General features: G+C 37.2%; 3 protein-coding genes and 1 long non-coding RNA gene across 4 annotated transcripts; 1 reads left to right on the top strand and 3 right to left on the bottom strand.

Moving 5' to 3' along the window:
- Positions 1–529: 529 nt before the first annotated feature.
- Positions 530–4,969, bottom strand: LOC111803454. The gene is made up of 4 exons (XM_023687857.1): positions 4,157–4,969; positions 3,171–3,395; positions 2,368–2,748; positions 530–1,200 (listed from the first exon to the last, which is right to left on the bottom strand). Exons 1-4 carry the CDS (start codon positions 4,745–4,747, stop codon positions 736–738), a joined length of 1,662 nt encoding a protein of 553 aa, XP_023543625.1. The 5' UTR covers positions 4,748–4,969; the 3' UTR covers positions 530–735.
- A 201-nt stretch (positions 4,970–5,170) lies between these two features.
- On the bottom strand, positions 5,171–9,815 carry LOC111803455 (CSC1-like protein ERD4). The gene is made up of 6 exons (XM_023687858.1): positions 9,304–9,815; positions 9,059–9,213; positions 8,698–8,973; positions 7,134–7,978; positions 5,840–6,095; positions 5,171–5,727 (listed from the first exon to the last, which is right to left on the bottom strand). The coding sequence occupies exons 1-6, from the start codon at positions 9,569–9,571 to the stop codon at positions 5,350–5,352; spliced, it is 2,178 nt and encodes a 725-aa protein (XP_023543626.1). The 5' UTR covers positions 9,572–9,815; the 3' UTR covers positions 5,171–5,349.
- Positions 9,816–11,759: 1,944 nt separating this feature from the next.
- On the bottom strand, positions 11,760–15,980 carry LOC111803225 (hydroxyproline O-galactosyltransferase GALT2-like). The gene is made up of 7 exons (XM_023687543.1): positions 14,545–15,980; positions 13,731–13,960; positions 13,284–13,574; positions 12,951–13,079; positions 12,638–12,811; positions 12,277–12,384; positions 11,760–12,204 (listed from the first exon to the last, which is right to left on the bottom strand). The coding sequence occupies exons 1-7, from the start codon at positions 15,446–15,448 to the stop codon at positions 11,995–11,997; spliced, it is 2,046 nt and encodes a 681-aa protein (XP_023543311.1). The 5' UTR covers positions 15,449–15,980; the 3' UTR covers positions 11,760–11,994.
- A 731-nt stretch (positions 15,981–16,711) lies between these two features.
- Positions 16,712–19,224, top strand: LOC111803232. Its single transcript, XR_002816358.1, has 3 exons — positions 16,712–16,840; positions 17,690–17,801; positions 19,023–19,224. It is a non-coding gene; the product is annotated as an uncharacterized LOC111803232 (long non-coding RNA).
- Positions 19,225–23,854: the final 4,630 nt, after the last annotated feature.

Here is a 23,854-nt window from a genome sequence, read left to right on the forward strand (position 1 = left end):
AAAAAAAAAAAAAAAAAAAAAAAAAAAAAAAAAAAAAAAAAAAAAAAAAAAAAAAAAAAAAAAAAACAGAAAAAAAAAAAAAAAAAAAACTAGAAAACATTTAAACCTAACATGGATTTTGCAAAATAAACTTTTTTTTTTTTTTTTTTAATGAATATATAAGATCCACGTGAGTAAACGAAACATTACTTATAAGGGCATCAAAACCTCTTCACAACATACGCGTTTCAAAACCTTGGGAGAAGCTCAAAAGGGAAAGTCAAAAAATGACAATATTTGCTCAACCATGAGCTTGAGCTATTACAAATGGTATTAAAGTCAATCACCAGGCAATGTGCCAGTAAGAACACGGAGCCCTCATAGGACCTCTTTCCAATAGACACGTTTTAAAACCTTGAGGAAAAAGGGAAGGAGGAAGCACAAAAAGAACAATTCCTATTATATTTGTTAGCGCTAAACATGGACCGTTACAATTTGCAATTTTAGAAGCAAGCAGCTTTCAATTCCAAGGGTTGTCAAAAAAGAGATATCCAACTAAAAGATTGGTGTTTATAAAGGGCAATGTATTAAGAACTTACCAACTTAGTTTGTGAACTTTCATCAGTCTAACAACCTCTTCATATTCCAGCTACAACACTTAAGAAACAAACACAACAAAACTGCCTTAAAGGTGGTTCGGTATAACTCGATGAACGGGGCGCAAACGGGAAAATGATGATGAATTCACCGTTATATCTAAGCTTCAAAGTCCAAGAAAATATGCAATTTTTGCAGAAGCAACTCGCGAGTACCGAAAGGGAGCTTTTCATAAGTGATCCAATCTTTCTCAAGAACACCCGACTTGGCACTGTTCAGCATCTCGTCATGGAATGCAGAAACAATGAGATAGATCGACGCCCTCAATACGTCTGCAATTGCATATGCGTTCGAGTGCAGCGGACCGCTTTTCTTTTTACCAACTGAAGAATCTACTCTTCTAATACTTGATGTTGCCCATTTGATACCAGCCGGGCCAAATAGATCGTGTGAAGATTGTATATAAGTCTTCTTCCCCATCAGCACTTCAACAGCAAGCAGGCAAGACAACAGTGTTGACATAACAGTAGCATTACTACCAGAGAGCTGGGCAACCCCGAATTGATCTTCCACATGTGAGCGAGCGGTCAACATAGAAACCGCTCGGGCACACCATGCATACACCTGCGAAGTTTAGCAAGCATCATCGGTTATATCCAATAGCCACACAGATGTTCACAGTAACGAATGGGTAAAGAACACAAATTCAAGCAAAATAAAGACGGGATAGATAGGACAGGATCACAGCGGCTCTTAGATACAGATGCCATGAGGAGGCCCCATATGATAAGAACAGAAATATAATGGTCATGCTGTCTTCTACATCGGGCAAGCATAAGAATTTGAAAGTGAATGCATGTAAATGAGTTTGTCAATCTTAAAATGCTTACATTTGCTTACCAAGCCGTCCTGAGAAGGAAGGTGCCACGACATTGAAAAGTTCTAACTAAAATAAGATATTGTCCCAAAACGCATATGCTAGAAAGAGGTTTCCACACTCTTACTAGAAATACTTTGTTCCCCTCTCCAATCGATGTGGGATCTCACAATCCATCCCCCTTGGAGCCAGCATCCTCACTAGCACACCACCCGGTGATTGACTCTAATACCATTTGTAACAACCAAAGCCTACCGCTACCCGCTAGCAGATATTGTTCTCTTTGGGCTTTCCCTTCTAGGCTTCCCCTCAAGATTTTAAAACGCATATGCTAGGGAGAGGTTTCCACGCCCTTATAAGGAATGCTTTGTTCCCCTCTCCAACCGATGTGGGATCCCTTGAGGGCCCAACATCCTCGCTGGCACACCACCCGATGACTGACTTTGGTACCATTTGTAACTACCCAAGTTCACCGCTAGCAGATATTGTCCTTTTTTAGTTTTCCCTTCTGGGCTTCCCCTCAAGATTTTAAAACGCATGTACTAGAGAGAGGTTTCCACACCCTTATAAGGAATCCTTCGTTCCCCTCTCCAACCAATGTGAGATCTCACACTAACGTTTAAACCGTTTCACTTGGTATTCAAAAAAACGTTGGCTTAGATATCATGCATAAGGTTCCAATATTGTTCTTGTGCAGTCATGAACAAAACTACATAAAATGTGTACCATAATACTTAGATATCATGCATGATAAGAACAGAGTTGACACTGATTCCAATCCAGAGAAACCTATAACACTGCAGAACTCCCATGGAGATTCAAAACAGCCCCTGCCCCTCCTCCAACAAAAATAAATAAAAGTGAAATACGCAATGAAGAGAATAGTTATAGTGCAATCAAAATATATCCCCAACCTGAAAGTTCTTAAGAGTTTCCAATTGTTTCAAGTCGAAGTGAGAGTCCTTTGGCGGTAATAACTGTTTGGATAGTTGGGAGGTTACGTCCACAGCACCTTCCAAACCTTCACCCAAGTTCAGGGCAAACTGCTCCAGAGGCCTCAATGATATGGATACAACTCGCTTGTACGTCTCGCCTGATTCTTCAAAAAATGCAGCTCTTCGCCATATATCGACATTAGTCTCACAAACCATACAAAGATCAAGAAATGCAAGATATTGCAAAAGAGACCCTGGGTTGCTGTCGTCCAACGCTGCAAAGAGGTACTCGCTCGGATTTGATTCCACAGCTGCAGATCCCTTTGGAGGTGCAAAAGCAAACCTCTTGGTGTGTAGAACCTAAAATTATAAAATACACACAGTGAAGCACAAAACTGGAGTTAAGTCTAGCTCTTTGTCATAACTTTTTATACAAATCTAGTCCATCTGAAGCATAAAACCGCTCGTTTTCTTTCCTATAAGATGGACGGGATAGACTCCCGTAACTTTGGAAAAAGTTTCAATTATGCTCCTAAACTTCGAAACTTTTGAACCCTTGAACAACCCTTTGATAAGGATTGTTGCGACACCGACATAATTTAGAGGAAAAACATGACCAGAGAACCCACTTAGTTAAGAGTGTGCATGATTAAGATACATGATTTAAGTAACATATCATAAAACTTGTCGTTCTCCAAGAAATTGTAGAACATAAAAATTGTGAACGAAATAAGGCATGAGATTATAATGCCATTAACATATTATATGAACAATGAACTAACCCGATGTAAGTGGTGAGTCAATTCCCAAGAGAGAAATACTGCAAAGCTTCCAATGAGTAGAATGGCCTGGTTAGCAATGAATTTCCCGACTGTAGCATTGCTCTTAAGTTGATCCGGCAGAAGCGCCATTAATACTGCTGAAAATAGGAAAGCTGCAGCAGAAAGTTTGGAAGCCAACATGGTAGCTGACGGAAAACCCATCTTAAAGCTGAAAAATGGGGGACGCTGTTGATAAAAATAGTTGCAATCAGTAAAAGAGGCTTGAAAATTTGACCATGAAACATGCAAGAACACAAATATCAAAGATAAGTCAGGGTAGCCTAAGCCCACTGCTAGTAGATATTGTCTGTTTTGGCCCGTTACATATTGCCGTCGTCCTCACGGTTTTAAAACACGTCTACTAGGGAAAGGCTTCAACACACTTACAGAATGTTTTGTTCTCCTCTACAACCGATGTGGGATCTCACAATCCACCCCTCTTGGGGACCAGCGTCCTCACTGGCACACCGCCTGATGTCTAGCTTTGATATCATTTGTAACGGCATAAGTCCACAACTACTAGATATTGTCTACTTTAGCTTGTTACGTATCATCGTCAATCTCACGGTTTTAAAATGCATTTACTATAGAAAGGTTTCCACACCCTTTACAAGGAATGTTTCGTTCCCCCCTCCAACCGACGTGGATCTCACAAACACTTGCTAGCTAATGATTGTATAGAGAAATCTTCACAATGAACAGATATGCATAATTGTGACCATAAACAATTAACAACAGACAACTCTGAGAAAGAAACGCATTTACAGAAAAACCTATACAAATTAATCATAAGTGATACCCAAAGAAGCAGTAAGGTGTGCAGCACTAAAAATCTCCAAGTTCTTTTCTTATGCATCCTAAGATATACGTATACTTATTCAATATAGTTCCCAAACAGAAGATGAAACGATTCTGATTGAAATTACAAACCAAGGACCAAAAGTAACCTGTATGATTGGAAACGTTAGAACCCATCTCTTCTTGTAGACATAGAAAAGGCCATAAATCAGACCCATCAAAAGACCCGTATGCCACGCACTGCTAAGATCATCTGATTTCCCCCAACATGTAGAAACCGCCGCCAAGGAACCCGAAACGGCAGTTGCCACTACAAACAGCACCAGATAGAACGAAACCATAGCCCGACGGCGAAAATCCTTGGAAGCCGACGCCGATGAGGCATTGTCGCCGCCTGAAACCACAAGAAACCGAACGAGCACAAAAGCGAGCTCGAGCGGCGCGGAAGGTCGTTCGAACTGGGGCGAAGCAAGAAGAGAGAGTGAAGCAGAGAAGAGGAGTTGAGAGAGATGAAATGTAAGAAAAGTAAGGAACCCAGTGAGCAATGAAGCAAAAGGGGCTGATGGGTTCCCAGACCCACTTGAGGAATCGCTAACAGAAACAGAAGAAATGGGTGAAATGAAGATTTTGAAGAGGAAAAAGACGATGGTTGAAGGAATGGACTGCCAAATAAGGAAACCCAGAAAGCGATTCTTGACAACCATTTCTGGGGGTCCGAAGAACAGAGAAGACGAAGGCATTTCACTGAGTTTTTCTTTGCAAATTCAAAATCGAAGCCCACCGCGATCTTTGTAAGAATCGCAGAAAGCTGTTTCGTGAGGAATTTAGGCGCGGTTTAACTGGGATGCTTCCAAGGCGGCGCCAATTTGCATCTCCAAATTCAATTGTTTGTAGCGCACAAGGCACAAACAACAAGTACAAGCTCCTTTTAGGGGGGAAAACGCTGAATATGATGAGCTTACAGCACCTCATTTTTGTTTATAATTTGCTTTGCCCAAAATTATTCTTACACGTTAAGTCATCGCTTAAACAGTCTAAAGTCCATGTCGTCTTTGAAACAAATAGAAATAAAAATCATCTTGTTTATCATTTTCAAATGAAATTCGATTATAAATATTTGTTATTGGTTTATGTGAAAGATTTTGTTTATAAGCATAATTTTAAACACGAAAAAATCAATTATCAAATATACGATACATTAAAAATTGCTATAGAAGATTAATTCTTCTTTTACACACGATTTGCCTTTCACAACCTAAACGTCTTGATCCCTAATGCAAACTATCAACATTCTTCATATAACTTTTACACAAGATTTTAACCATGAACATCGAAAATTCTACTAAGCAAACGATCCTGTTCTTGAAGTCTGGGATCGTGCATCTTCAAATTGGTCGTCATCGACTTTCTCGGAGCTCAAACTTGGTGGAACGAAAGATCTAAACACTTGCTCCATATTCGGAACTTCCTTCAACTCATTACAAGCGACTTCGAGAGCGGTATCGGCAAAAGCTCGGTAGAATTTAGTGTGACAAATGAAGGCAAATATCAAGGAAATTATGGGGAGCGGAATTAAGATCGGAGCGTAGAAGAATTTCTTCACCCCGAAGAAACCGAACATGGTAAGTTGGTACAATAAGAGTGATGCTATGATACGGTTGAATATATGAGGCCATATTCTTCCATATGTCTCATAAGCAGGAACATAAACTTTGAGTGCCTGTAAAACAAGGTCATACGTTAGCACAATAACAGAGCAATGTCCAAAAGACAGAACACATCGACACAGTCGTTATAGTTTGCCACTCGGTTTTACGATTGTTTTACGTTACCTGATTACGAAGAATAAGCCATCCAAGACCGAAGTATATAACGCTAAACGGGATGATCAAAGGTGTCATGATGGAGTAGCATAGGCCTATGGTAAAAATGAGCAAGTCACCCGGAATTCTAGTTCCATAACCAAAGTCACCAGGAGTCCAAGCATCCTTCACATCAGCTTCACATTTGCAAAGGAATTTCTTCTTCAAATGGAATATGATAAGAGGAACTATCCTAGATAGTTCGAGACCGTAACCAACGAAGAACCTAACAAGCAAAACAGACTCGAAATCAGTCGATAAATTTAGATTCTTAAGCTACACTGTTTAGAAATAGAGAACTACTAAGGGTATCAACATGATCGTTTTTGTAACAGCTCAAGTCCAATGCTAGCAAATATTGTCTGCTTTGACCCGTTACGTATCGCCGTTAGCCTCACAGTTTTAAAACATGTCTACTAGGGAGAGGTTGCCACACCCTTATAAGCAATGTTTCATCCCCTCTCCAATCGTTATGGGATCTCACAATCCACCCCCTTGGAGGCCAGTGTCCTCACTAACATACCACACAGGCGTCTAGATTTGATATCATTAGTAACAGCCCAAACCCACCCCGCTAGTAAATATTGTCTTCTTTGGCCGGTTACGTATCGTCGTCAACCTCACAGTTTTAAAACAAGGGGGTGGATTGTGAGGTTGTCACACCCTTATAAGGAATGTTTCATTCTCCTCTTCAACCGATGTGGGATCTCACTATCCACCCCCCCTGAGGACTAGCGTCCTCTCTGGCACACCGCACAGTGTCTAGCTCTAATATCATTAGTAACAACCTCAAACCACTGCTATTAAATATTGTCCACTTTGGCCCGTTACGTATCGCCTTAAGCCTCACTGGTTTTAAAACGTGTCTACTAGAGAGAAGTTACCACACCCTTATAAGAAGTGTTTCATTCCCCCCTCCAACCGATGTGGGATTTCACAATCCACCCCTTTCGGGGTCAGCATCCTCGCTGACACACCACACGGTGTCTGGCTCTCTCTAATATCATTAGTAACAGCCCAAGCCCACCGCTAGCAAATATTGTCCGTTTGGCCCGTTACATATCACCATCAGCCTCACAGTTTTAAAACGCGTCTACTAGGGAGAGGCAGCCCAACCCTTATAAGGAATGTTTCGTTCCCCTCTCACAGTTCTAGATGATCACTAATATATGCATGATATACAGAAAATGGAACAAAAGTAAGGCTACACAAAGAGCGAAGGACGAAACAACGAAATCGAAGGATCTTAGAATGAGAAGCTTACTTGAGAGCCACAAAGGTAAGAAAGAAAGTTGCACTGCCTGGGAGACTGCTAGCCAACAAGGGAACAAGAGAGTTTGGATCCTTCTGAATGTCCTTGAATGTTTTAAACAGTGCACCACCCAAAGTGACTCCAAGGAAAACATTCAACACAGTGAAATAGAAATATTTCCCAGAAGCAGCCCTCTCAGCATGTCCCTCTGAAGGAATTCCTTCAGATTTAGATAGAAAAAGCAGTAAATTGGGCAGCACAGCCAAGAAGATGATCAAAGCTAATTGAGGCAAGTAGGCTTCTAATACTATTTTGACTGCACTTATGTTCACAACTGGCTTCAAAAATGGCAGCAACTTAGTCAAGTTATTGAGTGTGGTAATGGCAGAAATGATACCAATTGGAATCATGTAGAAGAAAATCATCAGTGCCACAATGACATACACAACATACTGCCGAACTTGCCTCTGAATAAAGTCTATATAAAGATTAGGCCAGATAAGCTGGCGGGGCTCGGGAGCTGGTAGAACGGTCCATTTATCGACGATTTTCGCGTGCAAGTTTTGCGCTGCAGAAGCTGCAGTTGCTCGGTTGTTGAAGAAGACGAAAGCAGCGTTCTTCTGCTTCTCTCTGAGAGTAGTCTTTTGTTCAGATTCCAATTTTCGGACAAGCTCATTGATCTCCTGGGAGTAGAATTCTATGCTGTCAACCTTGTCCCCTATAAGACCAAGGAAGCCAGTTTTATGCATTGGTTTTGTACCTTCTGGCTTGGCTTCCGTTTTTGAAGCTGCAAATACTGCTTCGGATCGTTCGAGCTTCCTCTTGTATCCTTCCAGCTCCTCCCACAACTTATTAACCTGCTTGTCATTTGAACGTTTACAATATGTCAAATATAAATCACATGTGGACCGTGGCCTGTTACGTATCACCGTAGCCTCATGATTTTAAAACGCGTCTACTAGGGAGAGGTTTCTACACCCTTACGAGGAATGTTTCGTTCCCCTCTCCAACCGATTTAGGATCTCACAATTCACCCCATTGGAGGCCAGCGTCCTCGTTGGCACACCACCCGGTGTCTGGCTCTGATACCATTTGTAACAGCCCAATCCCACCACTAGTAGATATTGTCCGCTTTGGCACATTATGTATCGCCATCAGTCTCACGGTTTTAAAACGTGTCTACTAGAGAAAGGTTTCCACACCCTTACGAGGAATGTTTTGTTCCCCTCTCCAACCAACCTGGGATCTCACAATCCACCCCCTAGAGAGCCTAGCGTCCTTGCCGACACATCACTGGTGTCTGGCTTTGATACCATTTGTAACAGCCCAAGCTCACACGGTTAGTAGATATTGTCTGCTTTGGCCCGTTACATATCGTCGTCAACCTCACAGTTTTAAAACGAGTCCACTAGGGAGAGGTTTCCACACTCTTACAAGGAATGTTTCGTTCCCCTCTCCCGCCAATATGGGATCTCATAAAGACAATGCAAATACACAACAAACTCAACTCATAGCGACAAGTTAGAATCACAATGCTGCACGGTACGAAGCAACGATTAAAAAACGTCGAACAAACCTCTTTGTTGTCTGTAACGATCATGGATCGATAGAACGTATCGGGATAGATCTTCCTAAAAAAGGAATCAACTTGTTCCTTCCTAGTTTGACCTTGAGGAACTGGAGGGATATCTCTAACAACAATGGCAAATTGTTCAGCCTTTACTTCAGGAGTCATTAAAGCTTCAGCTCTCAGAGCTGAGATATGATTATAAGCTTTCCATGTCAAGTAATATGCCACAAAGGAAACCCAGTAGGTAGCTAATAAGAAGGCCCAAAGACGATTACTCCCCAGCTGCACATCAAAACTCAAATCTAAGAACCAAAACAACAAAGAAACGCCAACCCTCCAAAATTCTTGATACAATAATGTTGCTTACATTGACATTTCCCATAGATAATCTGTCAAGTTCATTGAAAGTCCCAACACTTAGGGTATCATTCTTTTTAGCATTCTTGATACCATCATCAGTAGCAGCAACCGGCATAAGAACTGGCAGAAGAACAACGGCAGACAACACAAAAATCCCCAGCACTGGAAAACCAGAAACAGGGCAGCAAAAGAATAAGAACCCAACAACCTTTGAAGCTAAAACGTGCAAGTGAAAAAGAAAGAAAGACAAACCAGTGGATAAAAACACAAAGTAGACAGCAGAATCAACCCCCGACATCGAAATCACGTCCTTCTCAGAAGAAGACAGAGCTTCCTTAATCCAAGCAAATGGGCTCCGTGTCCTGGACCCGACGGTCGGATCCAGACCCTTGAGGATCCGATTTGGGTAATAAATGACATGGTTGCCAGGCTTTGAAGAAAGCCAAGCGAAAATAAGCATCAAAACCAGAAATATCACAAAAGACGTCCCTAAGGACACCAAAAACGAAGAGAAATCCATCTGGGTGTGTCTCTAAAACCCCAAATCCGCCCAAAACCGCCCAAATCCTTCAAGTCCTGAGTGAATCTGGAGATACCCACCTCGAGAAACTTCACCACACTCAGAATTATTTTAGCATTTAAGGGTTTCTTTTTGGGGTCATTCAACGAGGGACAAAGTAGCCGTTAAAAAACGGTGGTTGGAGGTGGGATATTTATAACAAGTGGGATGGCGTGGAGAAAGAGTGAGCTCAGAAATCAGGGTGTGCACTGTGTAGAAGCGGATAAGGCGGAAAGAGAGGGATTGAAGGCGACGGGACAGGACTGGGGACAAGTGTAAGAGACCAAAAACACCCTCTTTTCTTTCCATTTATTTTGGAATCAGGTGCCTTGCCTCCAAAGTCACCTCTCCCTTCAATCCTATAAATTCCTCAATTTACGTAATATATTTCAAGATTCATAATTGAGGATAATTTATAATGAAATTCTAGTAATATATTTTCCAAAATTCCACCTTGTTTTAGATTACATAATTAAATTGAGTCTTGGATTCACTTTTTAAAACATTTTTCAATTAAAAGAAATAAACTTTAAGAGGTAAAGTTGCTTTAATGAGCTTAATTTTTTCAATTAATTAATGTTTTTTGTTTTTTTTTTTCATCGAAAGCTAGATTCTATTATTCGACGACTAAATACATGAAATGACAATTTTTTCTTTACGAAGGACGAACCATTCTTTTTATGGTTTAATTTTTGCATTTTCTTCTCATTGTTGTGTTGGGTTTTTTTATAAAAACACTTTTTTTTTCTTGTTAAACAATTTTTTTTATAAAGATTTTTTCAAATTACTATAAATTAATTTAATAAATTTACAGCTGTAATACTGTAATTGATTATCTCAAATAATAATTGAAACAACGTCAATTATAGCAGCAATAATAATAATAATTAATCAGATGGATCCGTATAATAAGCAATTCTGAAGCTTTGACTCATTAATTGCGTCACATAATTTATTAATATTATGCACCAAATAATTTTTAACTAATTTTTGTTAGTTTTAAAATATTTATAAAATGTGGAAATATTATTATTTTTTAAAATTATTTTTATGTGTATATATAATTTAGTCTATTGAAAAACCCAAAAGGGTACTATCGACATTGCACAAGCTAGGGTCATAGATTTTCCGTGATTGCAAATTCAGAAAGTACAGTCCAATAGCAACACCGTTGGCCACGTCTCTGTCCCAATCACACGCCACGTGGAGAGCTACTCTGGCATGAAGACATGGAAGCGAGTAAGCATTATTCTGTACTCGCAGAGAGTGGCCCCAATAAGAATCAAAACGGCGAGCGTTCAACAGCCGTGGTAACGGCCGCATAAAAAGAAAACCTTTGCTTTGCTTTAATTTCGTTTACTTTTTGGGGAAATGGTTGTCGTGAATGACACGCTCCAGAGCTGCCGACAATAAAGTGGGCCCCATAGGTAGATTTTGTCTCATTAATCTTTGATTACGCGTCCGGACAACGCGAGAGCCAGCGAGGCAGACGGGTGTCGTGTGTGCAACAATGGAGGAACAAAAACCAAGTTTGTAACTGACACGTCGGACGGTCCTTGTCACGTACGAATATATGTATTATATCCACATAAATGTATTTGTTTATTCTCAATTAAAGAAAAAACGTAAAGCTGTTAATCAAAAGTATATATATATTAACCGATTTAGTCCTATTCTAAATATCAATTTTTATTTCTAAAAAAAAAAAAAAACGTGAAGTTGGGAATGGGTAAGAATAATAAGTTTAAGGGTTGTTTCTAAATTTAAAAAAAAAAAAAAAAAAAAAAATAGAAGACATTGTTTTCATTATTGTTATTATTATTGTGATTATTATTATTTTGAATTTTAGAAGTATATAGGTAAGGTAGAGGCAATGGGAAGGAAAGAAGGTTTGTGATATTACTAAAAATCAAATAAAATCCTTTTCTTTTGCAAATTGGTCATCCTATCATATCATTTCTACTCATTAATGCCATGAATTACGCGCTCCAAAATCTTTAAAACTGAGATTGATTTCAACACCAAAAAAAGAGGGCCCAAGGAATCTATTGCTTTGTGTATTTTCCTTATCTGTTGGGAGAATGACCAATTTAGAAGAAGATGAGTTGGGGAGCAAGGCCCATTTAACAACACCCAAGGCAGAAGTATATTTCATATCAAATGGAGGAATCAAGCTATATTTCATATCAAAATGCCCATTCCACATCGTAATCTATACATGGAAAACACCCATCTTGGTGAAACGAAAAAATAATAATAGTGACAATAGCAATTACAGTGTGTATCATAGTTTGAATTCATGACGCCTACACTGAATAATAATAAAAATAATAATACAATAAACATGGCTAGAAATACAGAGGCGGTAAATTGTGGAAAAATGGTCACCTGAAGTTGCAGCAGTGAGCGTGTCCCCGCGCCAGCTTATCCCACAGGCAGATTATCTGCCTAGGAGACTGATAGTGTGCTGTAAAATACTCCTCCATACACCCATACTGGCAGAATTTCCAGTTGTGTGAGTATTGGACCATCGTCACGCTACTGTTGAACTGCTCCACCCACATTCCCATGCTCACATCCTCCATCTTGAATAACTGCCACATTCCAAAACATCCCTTTTAATACACCAAAGAAGCCACAGACAATAAGGATCACAACAAACTCACCCTCAGGCTCCTGTTCTCATGTTGGGACACAATGTATTTAGCAATGTCAATGGAAATGATATATCCCGGCCCATTTGCATATGGAGGATACACTTCTTCCGGCCATTCCTGATATCGGTGAAAATAAATCATAAAAGTGATAGGCCACCAATAATAAATGTATACTAAAGGAAAGGAGTTGGGTGGGTCCACTTGACATTGACATTGACAACATATAGGAACTGAACTGCTAGCAGATATTGTTCTCATTAGGCTTTTCTTTTTATTAGGGAGAAATTTCTACGAATGTTTAGTTTTCCTTCCCAACCGATGTGGGATAAAGTGGGATAAGAACACAGAATAGCCAATATGTTTCAGTTACCTCATATGTGACTGCCCATTTTCCATGTCTGAGAGGGCGATGCAGGAGGTTGAGATTGCCCATGTACAGGGACCTCTTGGATGAAATGCCTTCGATCTGTTTTAAAACAGTTTCCACTCTCACAAAGGTGTCGTCATCACATTTCATAACATACGAAGTCGTCAAGTTCACAGCCTACAAGGAGAAAGTTGATTAGTTCACGCATATCGAAAAACAACATACACTAAGGTCAAACGCTACTCAGTTCATATTACGAAGTTCTATGAAGAAGATCCAAACAATTATGAACAGAAGAAGGGAAACGCAAACTCACCCCAAACTCACATATAGCTATAGTCTTTAGCACAACAAGCTCGTAGCGGTCCATGAAGGGCAAGATCACAATATCACCAAAGTATGCAGCTTCGCTCTTCAGCACAGCGTTGACCTCCTTCCTCGGATTCTACATGGTGAGTTTATACATGATAAGAAATACAAAAAACAAGGATGGAAATAAATATCAGAGAACATAAATGAAGTAAAGATCCAAGTAATCCCGAGTGCCAAAGTAGATGGGAAGACTGAACACGAGTCATAGTCTTCCATTAGAGTGGGAGCCACTCAGCTTTCATGTTAATATCCAACATGTCAAATACAAGAGTCATACCAGTGCAACAAAGAAGCGAACAACTACATTTGATGACTTGACAGATGGAGATTGCATCCAAGTTTTCCTAACAGCCATACGCTCCGCAAAGTGGTTAGTAGCAGATAGAACACCAATAAAAAGATAAACGGATCCCTTGGGTAAAGGCTGAGCTTTCCATTTCTCTGACATCTCAAGAACTCGTTGGGGAGAGAAGCTTGGATGAGAAGTAGGAAGAGCTGTACCATATGCAGAATGAATGTCCACGTCTCCTTTAACAGCTAATCCAGTTGCATCTTCAAGCGTAAATCCCTAAATAAAAGTCCAACAAATATATAAGAAATTAATATTAAAGCGTGGGAGAGATTATCAATACCAACTACAGCAGTAAGACAAACTTCAACAACATATGAATATTAATAGAATGTGAAATAGCTATCTGCATCCTCCTCTTCTCCACATACTTACAGGGCGATAGGCAAAAGAAGTCAAGTGCCGACCACCAACATTTATATGGTATCCATCAACACCAGCACGTAGTGTTAGGATAAACAATCTACCCTCCACAAAGGGAAATGGCCAGGTCACCTCTGGCTTCTGCTCCCTCCCTATGAATCTCTTGAACCATGAGTTTGTTTTTGGTTCTTTCGGATCTATAACATTACTCAACCATTTTTCGCATCGACGATGTCCATCAACTGTCAAAGAAAAAAATTGAAAGGGAACAAAATGTCAGATGGTATTGGCACTACAGCACCGCTAGAAGAACGAAATACTTGAGGTTGGAGGGTAGAGATGTACACAATTTAACCGTAATGGTATTGTTTTTCTTTCTATTCGTTTAAAACAAAATGACAAGAAAAATATTTATAGTAGGAGAATGTTATAAACTTTCATCCAGTCTGCTATAACATTCTCAAAACAGGGCTAGAAAGCTACATCTGCACGTGAAGAATCAGGACTGAGAATATTAGGATTCCGGAATAGACTTCAATGAGGACAACAATCCGTCTAGAATCAGGACTCCAATTCACAACGGGCTAAGACTCTAACCAATTAAGGACTCCTAACTCTAAGTAGAGGACAGAAAAAAATTAATCTTGCTCAAAATGTTCTCTCTTTTAGCTGGACCAAACTGAAAATATTTCCTCATTTACCAGTTTCCATTGTTATAGAGAAGAACAATAATGTGTAGTCATTATGCACCGGTGATGAAAGACAAAAAATAAAAATAAAAAAATAAAAAAATAAAAAATAGAATGGAAGGGATGGATAGTCTCACCAAGCATTTCATCGTCACTATTTGATGGCAATCCATCACACCTTTGAGCCGTTCCCCACTGCATCCTATAACACGTATTATGTTCAATGACCGGCCGTTTACTCCAATCGCCTTTCAGTCGTGGATTTAAGTGAAGGATCTTTGGTGGGTCCTCACCGTCAACTGATTTCAATCCTTGCAATTCAATCATGAACTGCGAGACCATAACCTTAGGATTACCTCCCACCTTCAAAAGTTGGGGAACATACTCCTCATGAGCAAGCTGAGGGGTTCCAATTAATGTAATAGATGAACCTGCAGCAAGTCCACAAGGAAGGAACATGATTCCATCTCCCTCCGATAACTTTTTCCCATCCGTAGATATCCATGAAGGACATGTCTCGGGCTTTCCTTCGAGTATAGAACTCTCATTAGTCTCATTTAACCCAACTTTATCTATTTCTTTCCACGCCTTCAGGCCTAATGTCCAAGCTTCATCTGCCATTTTCTCGAGCATAGAAAAATCATTGGTATGATTCTGCAGACTCGAAACTTTACCAATTACCCGACCATATTTATGTTGAATTGGCTTTATGGGTCCAGTAACATTGTTCACCTCTTCAATTGGCTCTTTTTTAGGCGGCAATGGCGCTTGTAAGTGCTGGTTATCTTCCAATTTCCGATGAAATGTATCCTTATAAACAGAACTCAACGATGCTTTGCTTAAATCCACCCCTTCACTGTCCGTTCCGGCTGTCCCATCCAACCCAATATTACTTTCATTCCCGCTCAACGTTGCGGCAATTTCCAAAAAACGTGGAAACTTAAATGATATGAAAACTAAATACAACATTCCAATTACGAGAAGAAGATGCGAAAACCTGAGCCTCCTCGCAACCGGAGGTTCGGTTTTAAGCTTCTTCATCTACAGAATGGAAAGAAAAAGAAAAAAAAATCTAACAACAGGCTCAAACGTACTCTACAGCAACCATAAATTACACGAACAAATTCTTCTGACCCACCGAACGTGAGCCAATACGATGCAATATGACAACAAAACTCTCATATACAAGCAAGAACATACCGCGGTAACCAGAAGATCGAATGCACGTGAAAAACGGGGTTTAGGAATCACCAAATTTCAGATATAACAAACAACCACATTGCAATCGGAAACATTAAAACTGCTATGGAGCCTCAAAATCACAGGGGTTCGTGGTTTGTTTTCGGGATCTTAGTTGAATCTCATCCGATGAAGCCCTATTTAGGAAATGCTGATCGAAACCAACAAATCGGCGAAGATCAAGTTAACGGGGGAACAGTTTGGGTGAAGAAACGCGAGCGGAAGGTTAGATTGAATACAGAAACGAAGGTCTCATGAACATCAACAAATCGGAAAGGATGAAGAACGAAGCTGAGGTGATAGATTGAAGTAACCCATGAAATGAAAATAAGAACACCTTTGAGGGACTAAAATGTAAAACAACTTCCAAAAACTTTTGGTTGGTAGGTATCATTCTCATTTTGATCAATATTCTCACCCAATCAAATTATTTTCTTTAAATTCTCCACTTTTTTTTTTGTCCAATTATAATTAAATGCTTCAAATTTTTTTTTTTTTTTTTTGTGTTAGATTTTACGTCCATTCATGGTAAACCCCGTGTCTTCCCGTTCCAATCAAATATTACAACTTTAAATTTCTAACCCTACACGTCCTTGAACGAAAGAAAATTTTTCTAAATCTCAGCCCGATAAATAAGGTGGGGGAATTGAGTATAAGAGTCGTTTAGCTCCTTATTTTGGAATTAGGACAAAGACCCTGAGGGTTCGGTTGAAAGGATTCTAAAATTGTAACTCGGGTGTGAGGTTAAAAAGTTGAAAATTATAAGTTCGTGTTCGTGTTCATGTTCAAAATCTTTACAATTTTCTTATTTTACTGTGGTCGTTACATTTTAGTTGGAAAATTATAGAAAAATAAAATAAAAAATTACACTAATTTGGAAAGATAATTAATTTATGAATAATGAAAATTTTGTTGAACATACTTACTAATTTGGAAATGTAATTAATTTAACATTACGCTCATTAATCCAACTAGATTAGGTTTAATATATTTTTTTTTTTTTTCCAAAGAGTTATTATTATGATTATTATTATTATTTAAACTCATCCACTTCAAATTTTTACAATTTATTTCATTTGCCGGGCAGCGGGAGCGCGAAAATCTCAGCTTGACCCGCTAGTGATTCTCCGGCGAGCTCAGTCAAAATCCCACCGGAGTTGATCGCAGCTGGACCTATTTGCTCCGTTGTCAACTGTGAGTTTTGCATTCCAGACCTCGTTTTATTTACATGTTAATAGCCTCCCCAATTTTGGTAAAATGGACGATGATTTGTCTGTTTGTTGGACAATGTTATGGTTTTCCGGCTTCAATATGGTCGATTCTTCAGTGTAATTTCGCAGTATAATTGTTGAATGAAGATCGTGAAAAAGAATTCGCAGAGAATAATGATTTTCCCCATGATTTGTACTATTTCGTAGTGTTGTAATGTGAAAATATGTGCTGATATATATACGGTTTCTTCTGGATTGAAGATTGCCTCCCTGTCTACTCCATGCCTTCATCCTGTTTTGTTTTCGCTATCCAGTTTATGAATTGTAGTTTGAATGTCGATCAAATGAACTGTACAGAACATGTTACTTTGCTATAACCTAGCGAAGAATGGGGTTGATTTCTAACATCTAAAGATACTGAAGGAGTAATATATGCAAATGGATGTCTTGCCGGGAAACCGTTATCCAATCTCTGGCAATTTTTTTTCTCCCTATTATAAGAAGGGTTTTTTTAACCTTAGCTCATATTTTCTTGCGATCAGTCTTATCGCGCATCAATTGTCTGTTGAATATCCAGACTTCGTTTGTAGGTTCATTTTCAGTACGATTACTGTCGTTGGAAATGCATTGATCAAAGCAGTGTAAATTAGGATTAAAGATGACATAATTTTTTCATACATAAAAGAATCTGTCGATCTTGAAGGTGCTCTTCTCGGATCTAATTTTTCTTGCATTTAGACTATGGCACTATACACAATCTAGAACTTGTTTAAAATGAGGAAGAGGGTCTTTTAATCTTTGTGCCGGCCTTCTTTGTTTATGATATCTGTAGGTTTTTCTCCAAGCAATGGCAGGGACTGAGCTGATAAAGCTTTATGGAGAACATCCAACATTAACCGAAGCTTCTCTATACAGGGCTGGCGACATCTTTACAAGGAAGAGAGGTATTCTGTCGTAGCTTGAGTGGATTATGATACAGAAGTTTTCATTTATCTTAAGCATACTTATTTAGACTAGTTTAGGATGCATTGAATGTCAGCAGCTGAAAGATGCTCAAAGTTAATTAGGATGCATGTAGTTCATAGTTTTAGAAGACTTAAGTACAGGGAAGATAAACGCTGTATATCTTTGAGCTGAATGAAACTTAAAATTAGATCATTTTCCTTCTAATTTAGGTCCCAACTATAATAGGTTGACCCCATTAGTTATTGGAACTGATGAAAAAACTAAATGGCTTAGAAAGAATGAGTTTATGACCGTCTACTTAGGAGTTGATATCATATTAGTATCCTTAGCAATTGCCACCAAATGTAGTAAGATCACATGGTTGTCCTGTAAAATTAGTCCAGTCCAAGTGCACGTATGTTTGGTTGCATATAAACAACAATTGGACTAGGCCTCTACAAGGCTCAAAGATATGGTCATACCGAAGCATGTAGAATTTGGAAATCCATTGGATCCTTTGAATGTCTAGGACTTTTTCAAAAGATGCTAGTGGATTCTATTTCGATGCTCAATAATTTCTTCTTGGTTCTATTCCATGTGCTAACAGTGAGATCTCATATCGGTTGGGAGGAGAAGAAACATTATTTATAAAAGTGTGGAAACCTCTCTCTAGCAAATATGTTTTAAAAACTTTGAAGAAAAGCTCGAAAGGAAAAGCCCAAAAAAATAATATCGTTAAGCGTTACAATTTCTGCTCCTAAAAACCTTCCGCCCATAAAGTATTTTGCGGGGATCGGTGGTCTTTGGTTTCTGGAATTAAAACATGGGAGTTTCTGGAATCATGTGCCTTTAGTTTGAGAATTCATTATTTCTAATCTTTGAGGAGGACTTCCTCTGATCTTGGATAAAAACAGAAGTTTACTCTTCGCTCGTTCTAATATTCTCTTATGTTGTAAATTGACATCACTTAATCTCATGGTTAAGGAGTAAGCTAAACTCTGATACATTGAAATCACAAGTTTAGGCCATGGTTCACAACGTATGTTTAGGTGATTGCCCCATGGGTCAAGATGCTCATAAATCTTGGATACCCATGATTATGTCAGTGCTAAGAAAAAGACCGACTGATCGATCCTTCATTTAAATTGAATGATGAATAAATAACCTTAAAAACTTGATATGCCACTCATTTTATTCTCATTGTCTTTCCTTTAAAACAGGTGGCAGATCTGGATGATGCCTTGGCCCAAGCTATTGATATTGGTGAAAATGACTGAATTCATGGGCCAAATCATCTTAATCTCAGTTCAAACGAGGCATGAAGGTTTGCATTTTTAACATTTAAGAGGTTTTCTTGAGTCTTTTTTAGAGGGGCTATGAAGGCTTTCAAAATAAATAAATAAATAAATATATATATATATATATATAATCTCTTTTTAGCTACAAATCCATTTTGACTAACCATATATATATATTTTATTTTGTCATCAAATTAAATCCAACTATTTTCTTTTCTTATGCTCTATAGTCAAAATACGACTTAGAATTACATCTACTATATCTAAGCACGTTTTATTTCGTATTCAAAACAACTTTTTCAGTACCCCCATCTTGAAAAATAAATATAAAAGTTGGAATATCAAAATTAACTTCAACCAGCCCCAACACATAATTAGAAAAGCTTCTCACTTTCTAGGTCTAATTTCAAAAGCTACAAGGCTAATCATGGATGGTGCTTTGCATAATTTAGGGAATAAAAAGTAGAAATTAAAAAGGATGAGAAAGAATAAAGCAAGCAAANTAAAAAAAAAAAAAAAAAAAAAAAAAAGGAAAGCTTCCTTTAATAGAAAATATTTTTTGACATCATTGCAGATTAATTATATGTTTTTTCATGAAAGAAAAATGCTATCCCCTAAGCTAAAAACCCATCCTTTTATGCTAAATTTATCCACACACTACATATTATTCAATTAACAAGGCTTGCAATTTCAAGGCATTAATCCAATCTCTTTTAAATTTCTTGTATTAACTCCAAATTTCCTCATTCATTATATTATTTATAATTAAGTTAATTTAGTTCATCATTTTAAACTCTATCACTTCTCATATTTAGTAACACTGGATGAATTCAATTCATATTTAACTATTTTTACCTTTTGATAATATATAAACGACAAAATAATTATAATAATTAAGATGGGCGACATTAATTTTATATTACATTATTAATTATAAAGTGAGTAAGTGATGTTACTTATACCAAACCTAATTTGATATGCTTTGGAATTGGCAGCCTCCATACATTTCTATTTTTTACTCCAAACAATATTTTAATTATCTTTTTCCATACCTAAAAAGTCGTTCAAATTTGGATCCCATGGGTGAAATCAAATATTTTATTTTTTATTTTTTGAGATCTCGTAGAAAAGAACGAAACAAGGAAATCTCTAGGGATGTTGGGTACTTAAGGGAGTGAATTGTGAGATCCCACGTCGGTTCAAGCATTCTTTATAAGGGTGTGAAAATCTCTCTCCAACATACACGTTTTAAAACCGTGAGCCTGATGGCAATACATAACAGAAAAAACGGACTATCAGCAATCAAACCCAAATTTTAAATTTTGAAACAAAAAAACATCTCATCTATAATTTATAAAAAAAAATATACTTATTCTAAAAAAGTTTTATTCATTTACATATTATTATTTTGATGATATAAGAAGGGAGATTAGATTGATTAATTAATGCAAACCAAAATACAAATGAAAGGATTTGACTAAACAAGAAAATGATTAGCAATAATGGGGAATGTTGGCCTTTTTTCTCACTAAGCTTCATCATGATATGGATATGATTAGAGAAGGAATTGTCACTAAAAACATCAAAAATGATTTTTTTAAAAAATAAATAAAACACTATTATTATGTTTTTAATTATTATTAATATTTTTGCTAATTCAAAGCTGTGGGTTCTGTTTGTAAACTCAAATGTCACCCAAAACATGATCAACAAAAAATCTTAACACACACTTTCTTTGCTTTCTTGCTTTCTTGTTTTCTTGCTTCCTCTCTCCTCTCTTTCTTCTCTCCCTATCTACTGTTTTTTCTTCTATTTGTTCTCCGACTTTTATATCATTTGTAACAGCTTAAATCCACCGCTAGTAAATATTGTCCGTTTCGATCCGTTACATATATTCATCAGTCTCACAGTTTTAAAACGTGTCTACTAAGGAGAAGTCTTCATACTCTTATAAAAAATATTTCGTTAAACCATCTGACTAATACAGGATCTCACAACCGTGACAAAGATTCTTTTTTTCCTTAAAACAAACATCATTAAAATTTAAAAGGAACCGATTGAAAAGAAAAGACAAAGGTTAGAGACCATAATTAACGACTAACTAAACTAATTAAGAAATTGAAAGTGGGATTTGAGGGGTCCCATGAAACAAAGAGACACAAACAAAGAAACATGATTAAAAAAGAGAGGGCCCCACTAATATATGGCTTTACAGATTATTTGTTCTTCATTAACTTTACTTATTAGTCGTAAAGTAGTGGCTAATTAGCATTTGATTCCCTATTATTATTATTATTATTTATTTATTTATTTATTTATTTATTTATTTATTTATTTATTTGTGAAAGGGATTATTGGTTGGTGCCCTTTCTTCTTATTATTATTAATTTCAAACGTGCACGTATTTGCTTCTGGATTTGCATGCAAATTTTTCCCTAACTAGCTTTTATTTTATTTTATTTTATTTATTTTATTAAATAGGAATTCGGGTTAAAGGCGGTCGGGTCGGGTCGGGGTTGGCGGTGGGCGCGTGGGGATGGGGAGCGTGGCGTCAAAGAAAGTGGAACGAGGAAAATCTAATCAGGGAATTTACGAGTGGGCCCCACAAATCTAAGCCCTCACCCGTCCCTTTCTTCGCTTCCCTTCCTTTTTTTTCTTTCCCATTCCCCACTCTCTCTCTCTCTTTCCACCTTTCACTTTCTTCCCTCTTTCTCTCTCTCTCCCCCAACAAATATAATATTTAAATTAGACATACGTAACAAATTAAATCAGACAATATCTTTACTTGTGATAAGTTATATATGTTTTACGAACAAACAAAAAAAATATAATTAAATATTTTATTTTAGTGTAGAAACGAAAACGACGTTAAAAGACCCATAAAAGTTTGAGATGATACAACGTAAAAGTGAAACAAAGAAACATTTAGACAAAACACAGACAGGATGGGTTTCTAAATCCTATGATTGTTTAGTTAATCAGAATGATTAATGGAAAACGCAATTAATTAATTAGTTAAATAAGTACGAAAAATATATATAATTAATTCATAGGAACAGAAAAAGAAAAAAGAAATGGGAGCTGGAGAGTTGTCCATTGGAGTTGATTCATGACCAAACAATCATGTTCATGTCCCCGAACCGTACCATGATTCAATAGTTGCCATGTTACATCCATATATATATATATATATATATATATATATATATATATATATATATATATATGTTTTAATTTTAAATTTTCATTATCTCTATTATTTTTAGCCGACAATTCCCACCCTTCTCGGATTAAATTAATACTACGTGTTTCTCTCAAATCATACCTATTAATTTACTCGAGTTTTTCTTCCATCATTCTCGTGTTGGAAACTTTAGTAAAAATGAGGTAAAAAAGAATAGGGATGGTGGTAAATATGAGAATGGTAAAAAAAATCTCACATCAGCTTGAGAGGAAAACAAATCATACTTTATATAAGGGTGTGAAAATCTCTACCGAAAAAAATGCATTTTAAAATCTTAAAGAAAAGGCCGAAAGGAAAAATTCAAAGAGGACAATATTTGCTAGTCGTAGACTTGGATTGTTACGAATGATATTAGATTCAGTTATCGAATGGTGCAAGACACTAGATGGAGTAGGGTTAGACACTCTCCATATTAGACACGTTTAAAAACCATGAGATTGATGGTCATATGTAATGAGTAAAAACGGATAATATCTACTAGTAGTGAGATTGAGTTGTTACAAATGGTATCAGAGTCAAACACCGAGTGATGTGCTAGCATAGAACGCTGGGTCTCTAAGAGAGTGAATTGTGAGATCTTACGGCGGTCGAAGATAATATTCCTTACATAGAAAAGTTTAAAAGACATAACCGAACAATATTTGCTAGAGGTATAGTTGAGCAGTTAGGGATTGATGATGTTGGAACGTGGGACAATAATTATTTGTGTCGTTGTTACACAATACATTTAATAACCCACCAATCAAAGAGGTTCCACCGTCTTACATCACGTCTCATCAGATCTTTTCCTCGGCCCCGCCTTCTCATCAACGGCTCAGATTTCTCATCTCTCNGATTGAGAGAAGATATGCAACAACCAAAAAGGTCCCATCCATTTTCATTCTCTCTCTTCCTTACACTATCTTCTCTCTCTTCATTTTTTTAATTTTTTTTTAATCATTTAACATATAAATACTCCACCTTCCTCCATAAACTCATACCCAAATTCCTCTCTCTCTCTCCTCTCACCCTTGTCAACTCATACCTAAATATTATCAATAAAAATATACCAACTATATTAATCCACATACGAAATAAATAAATAAAATCATTGATTAAATCAATTATTCAAATTTTAAATGTTTGTATAAAATAAATGGTTGGAATTATATCGAGATTAAAAAATAATATTTCAACCCGTAATTTAGACTAATAAGAACATTTAGAATGATAGTCGATAGATACCATACTTGTCGTAAGTAAAAACTATGATGATATGAAGAGAAGAAAAATTAAAAGCTGTATACTCATAATTTACGTCATTGACCCTCGAAGAAAGAGATAGTAAATAAAGTAAATTATAAATTAATAATTCGAAATGACCATTTAACGATATCGACTTTTTTAAAATTCAACCAAATGATAAGTGATAATTCAAAGATCTACTATTTTTGGTTGAGAGTCTATGTCGTATCGACTGAAATATACTAAAGTGTATTAATATTATATTGTGAGATCGTACGTCGATTGT

The sequence above is a fragment of the Cucurbita pepo genome, chromosome LG10 (genome assembly GCF_002806865.2).
Source record: "Cucurbita pepo subsp. pepo cultivar mu-cu-16 chromosome LG10, ASM280686v2, whole genome shotgun sequence".
Taxonomy (NCBI): domain Eukaryota; kingdom Viridiplantae; phylum Streptophyta; class Magnoliopsida; order Cucurbitales; family Cucurbitaceae; genus Cucurbita; species Cucurbita pepo.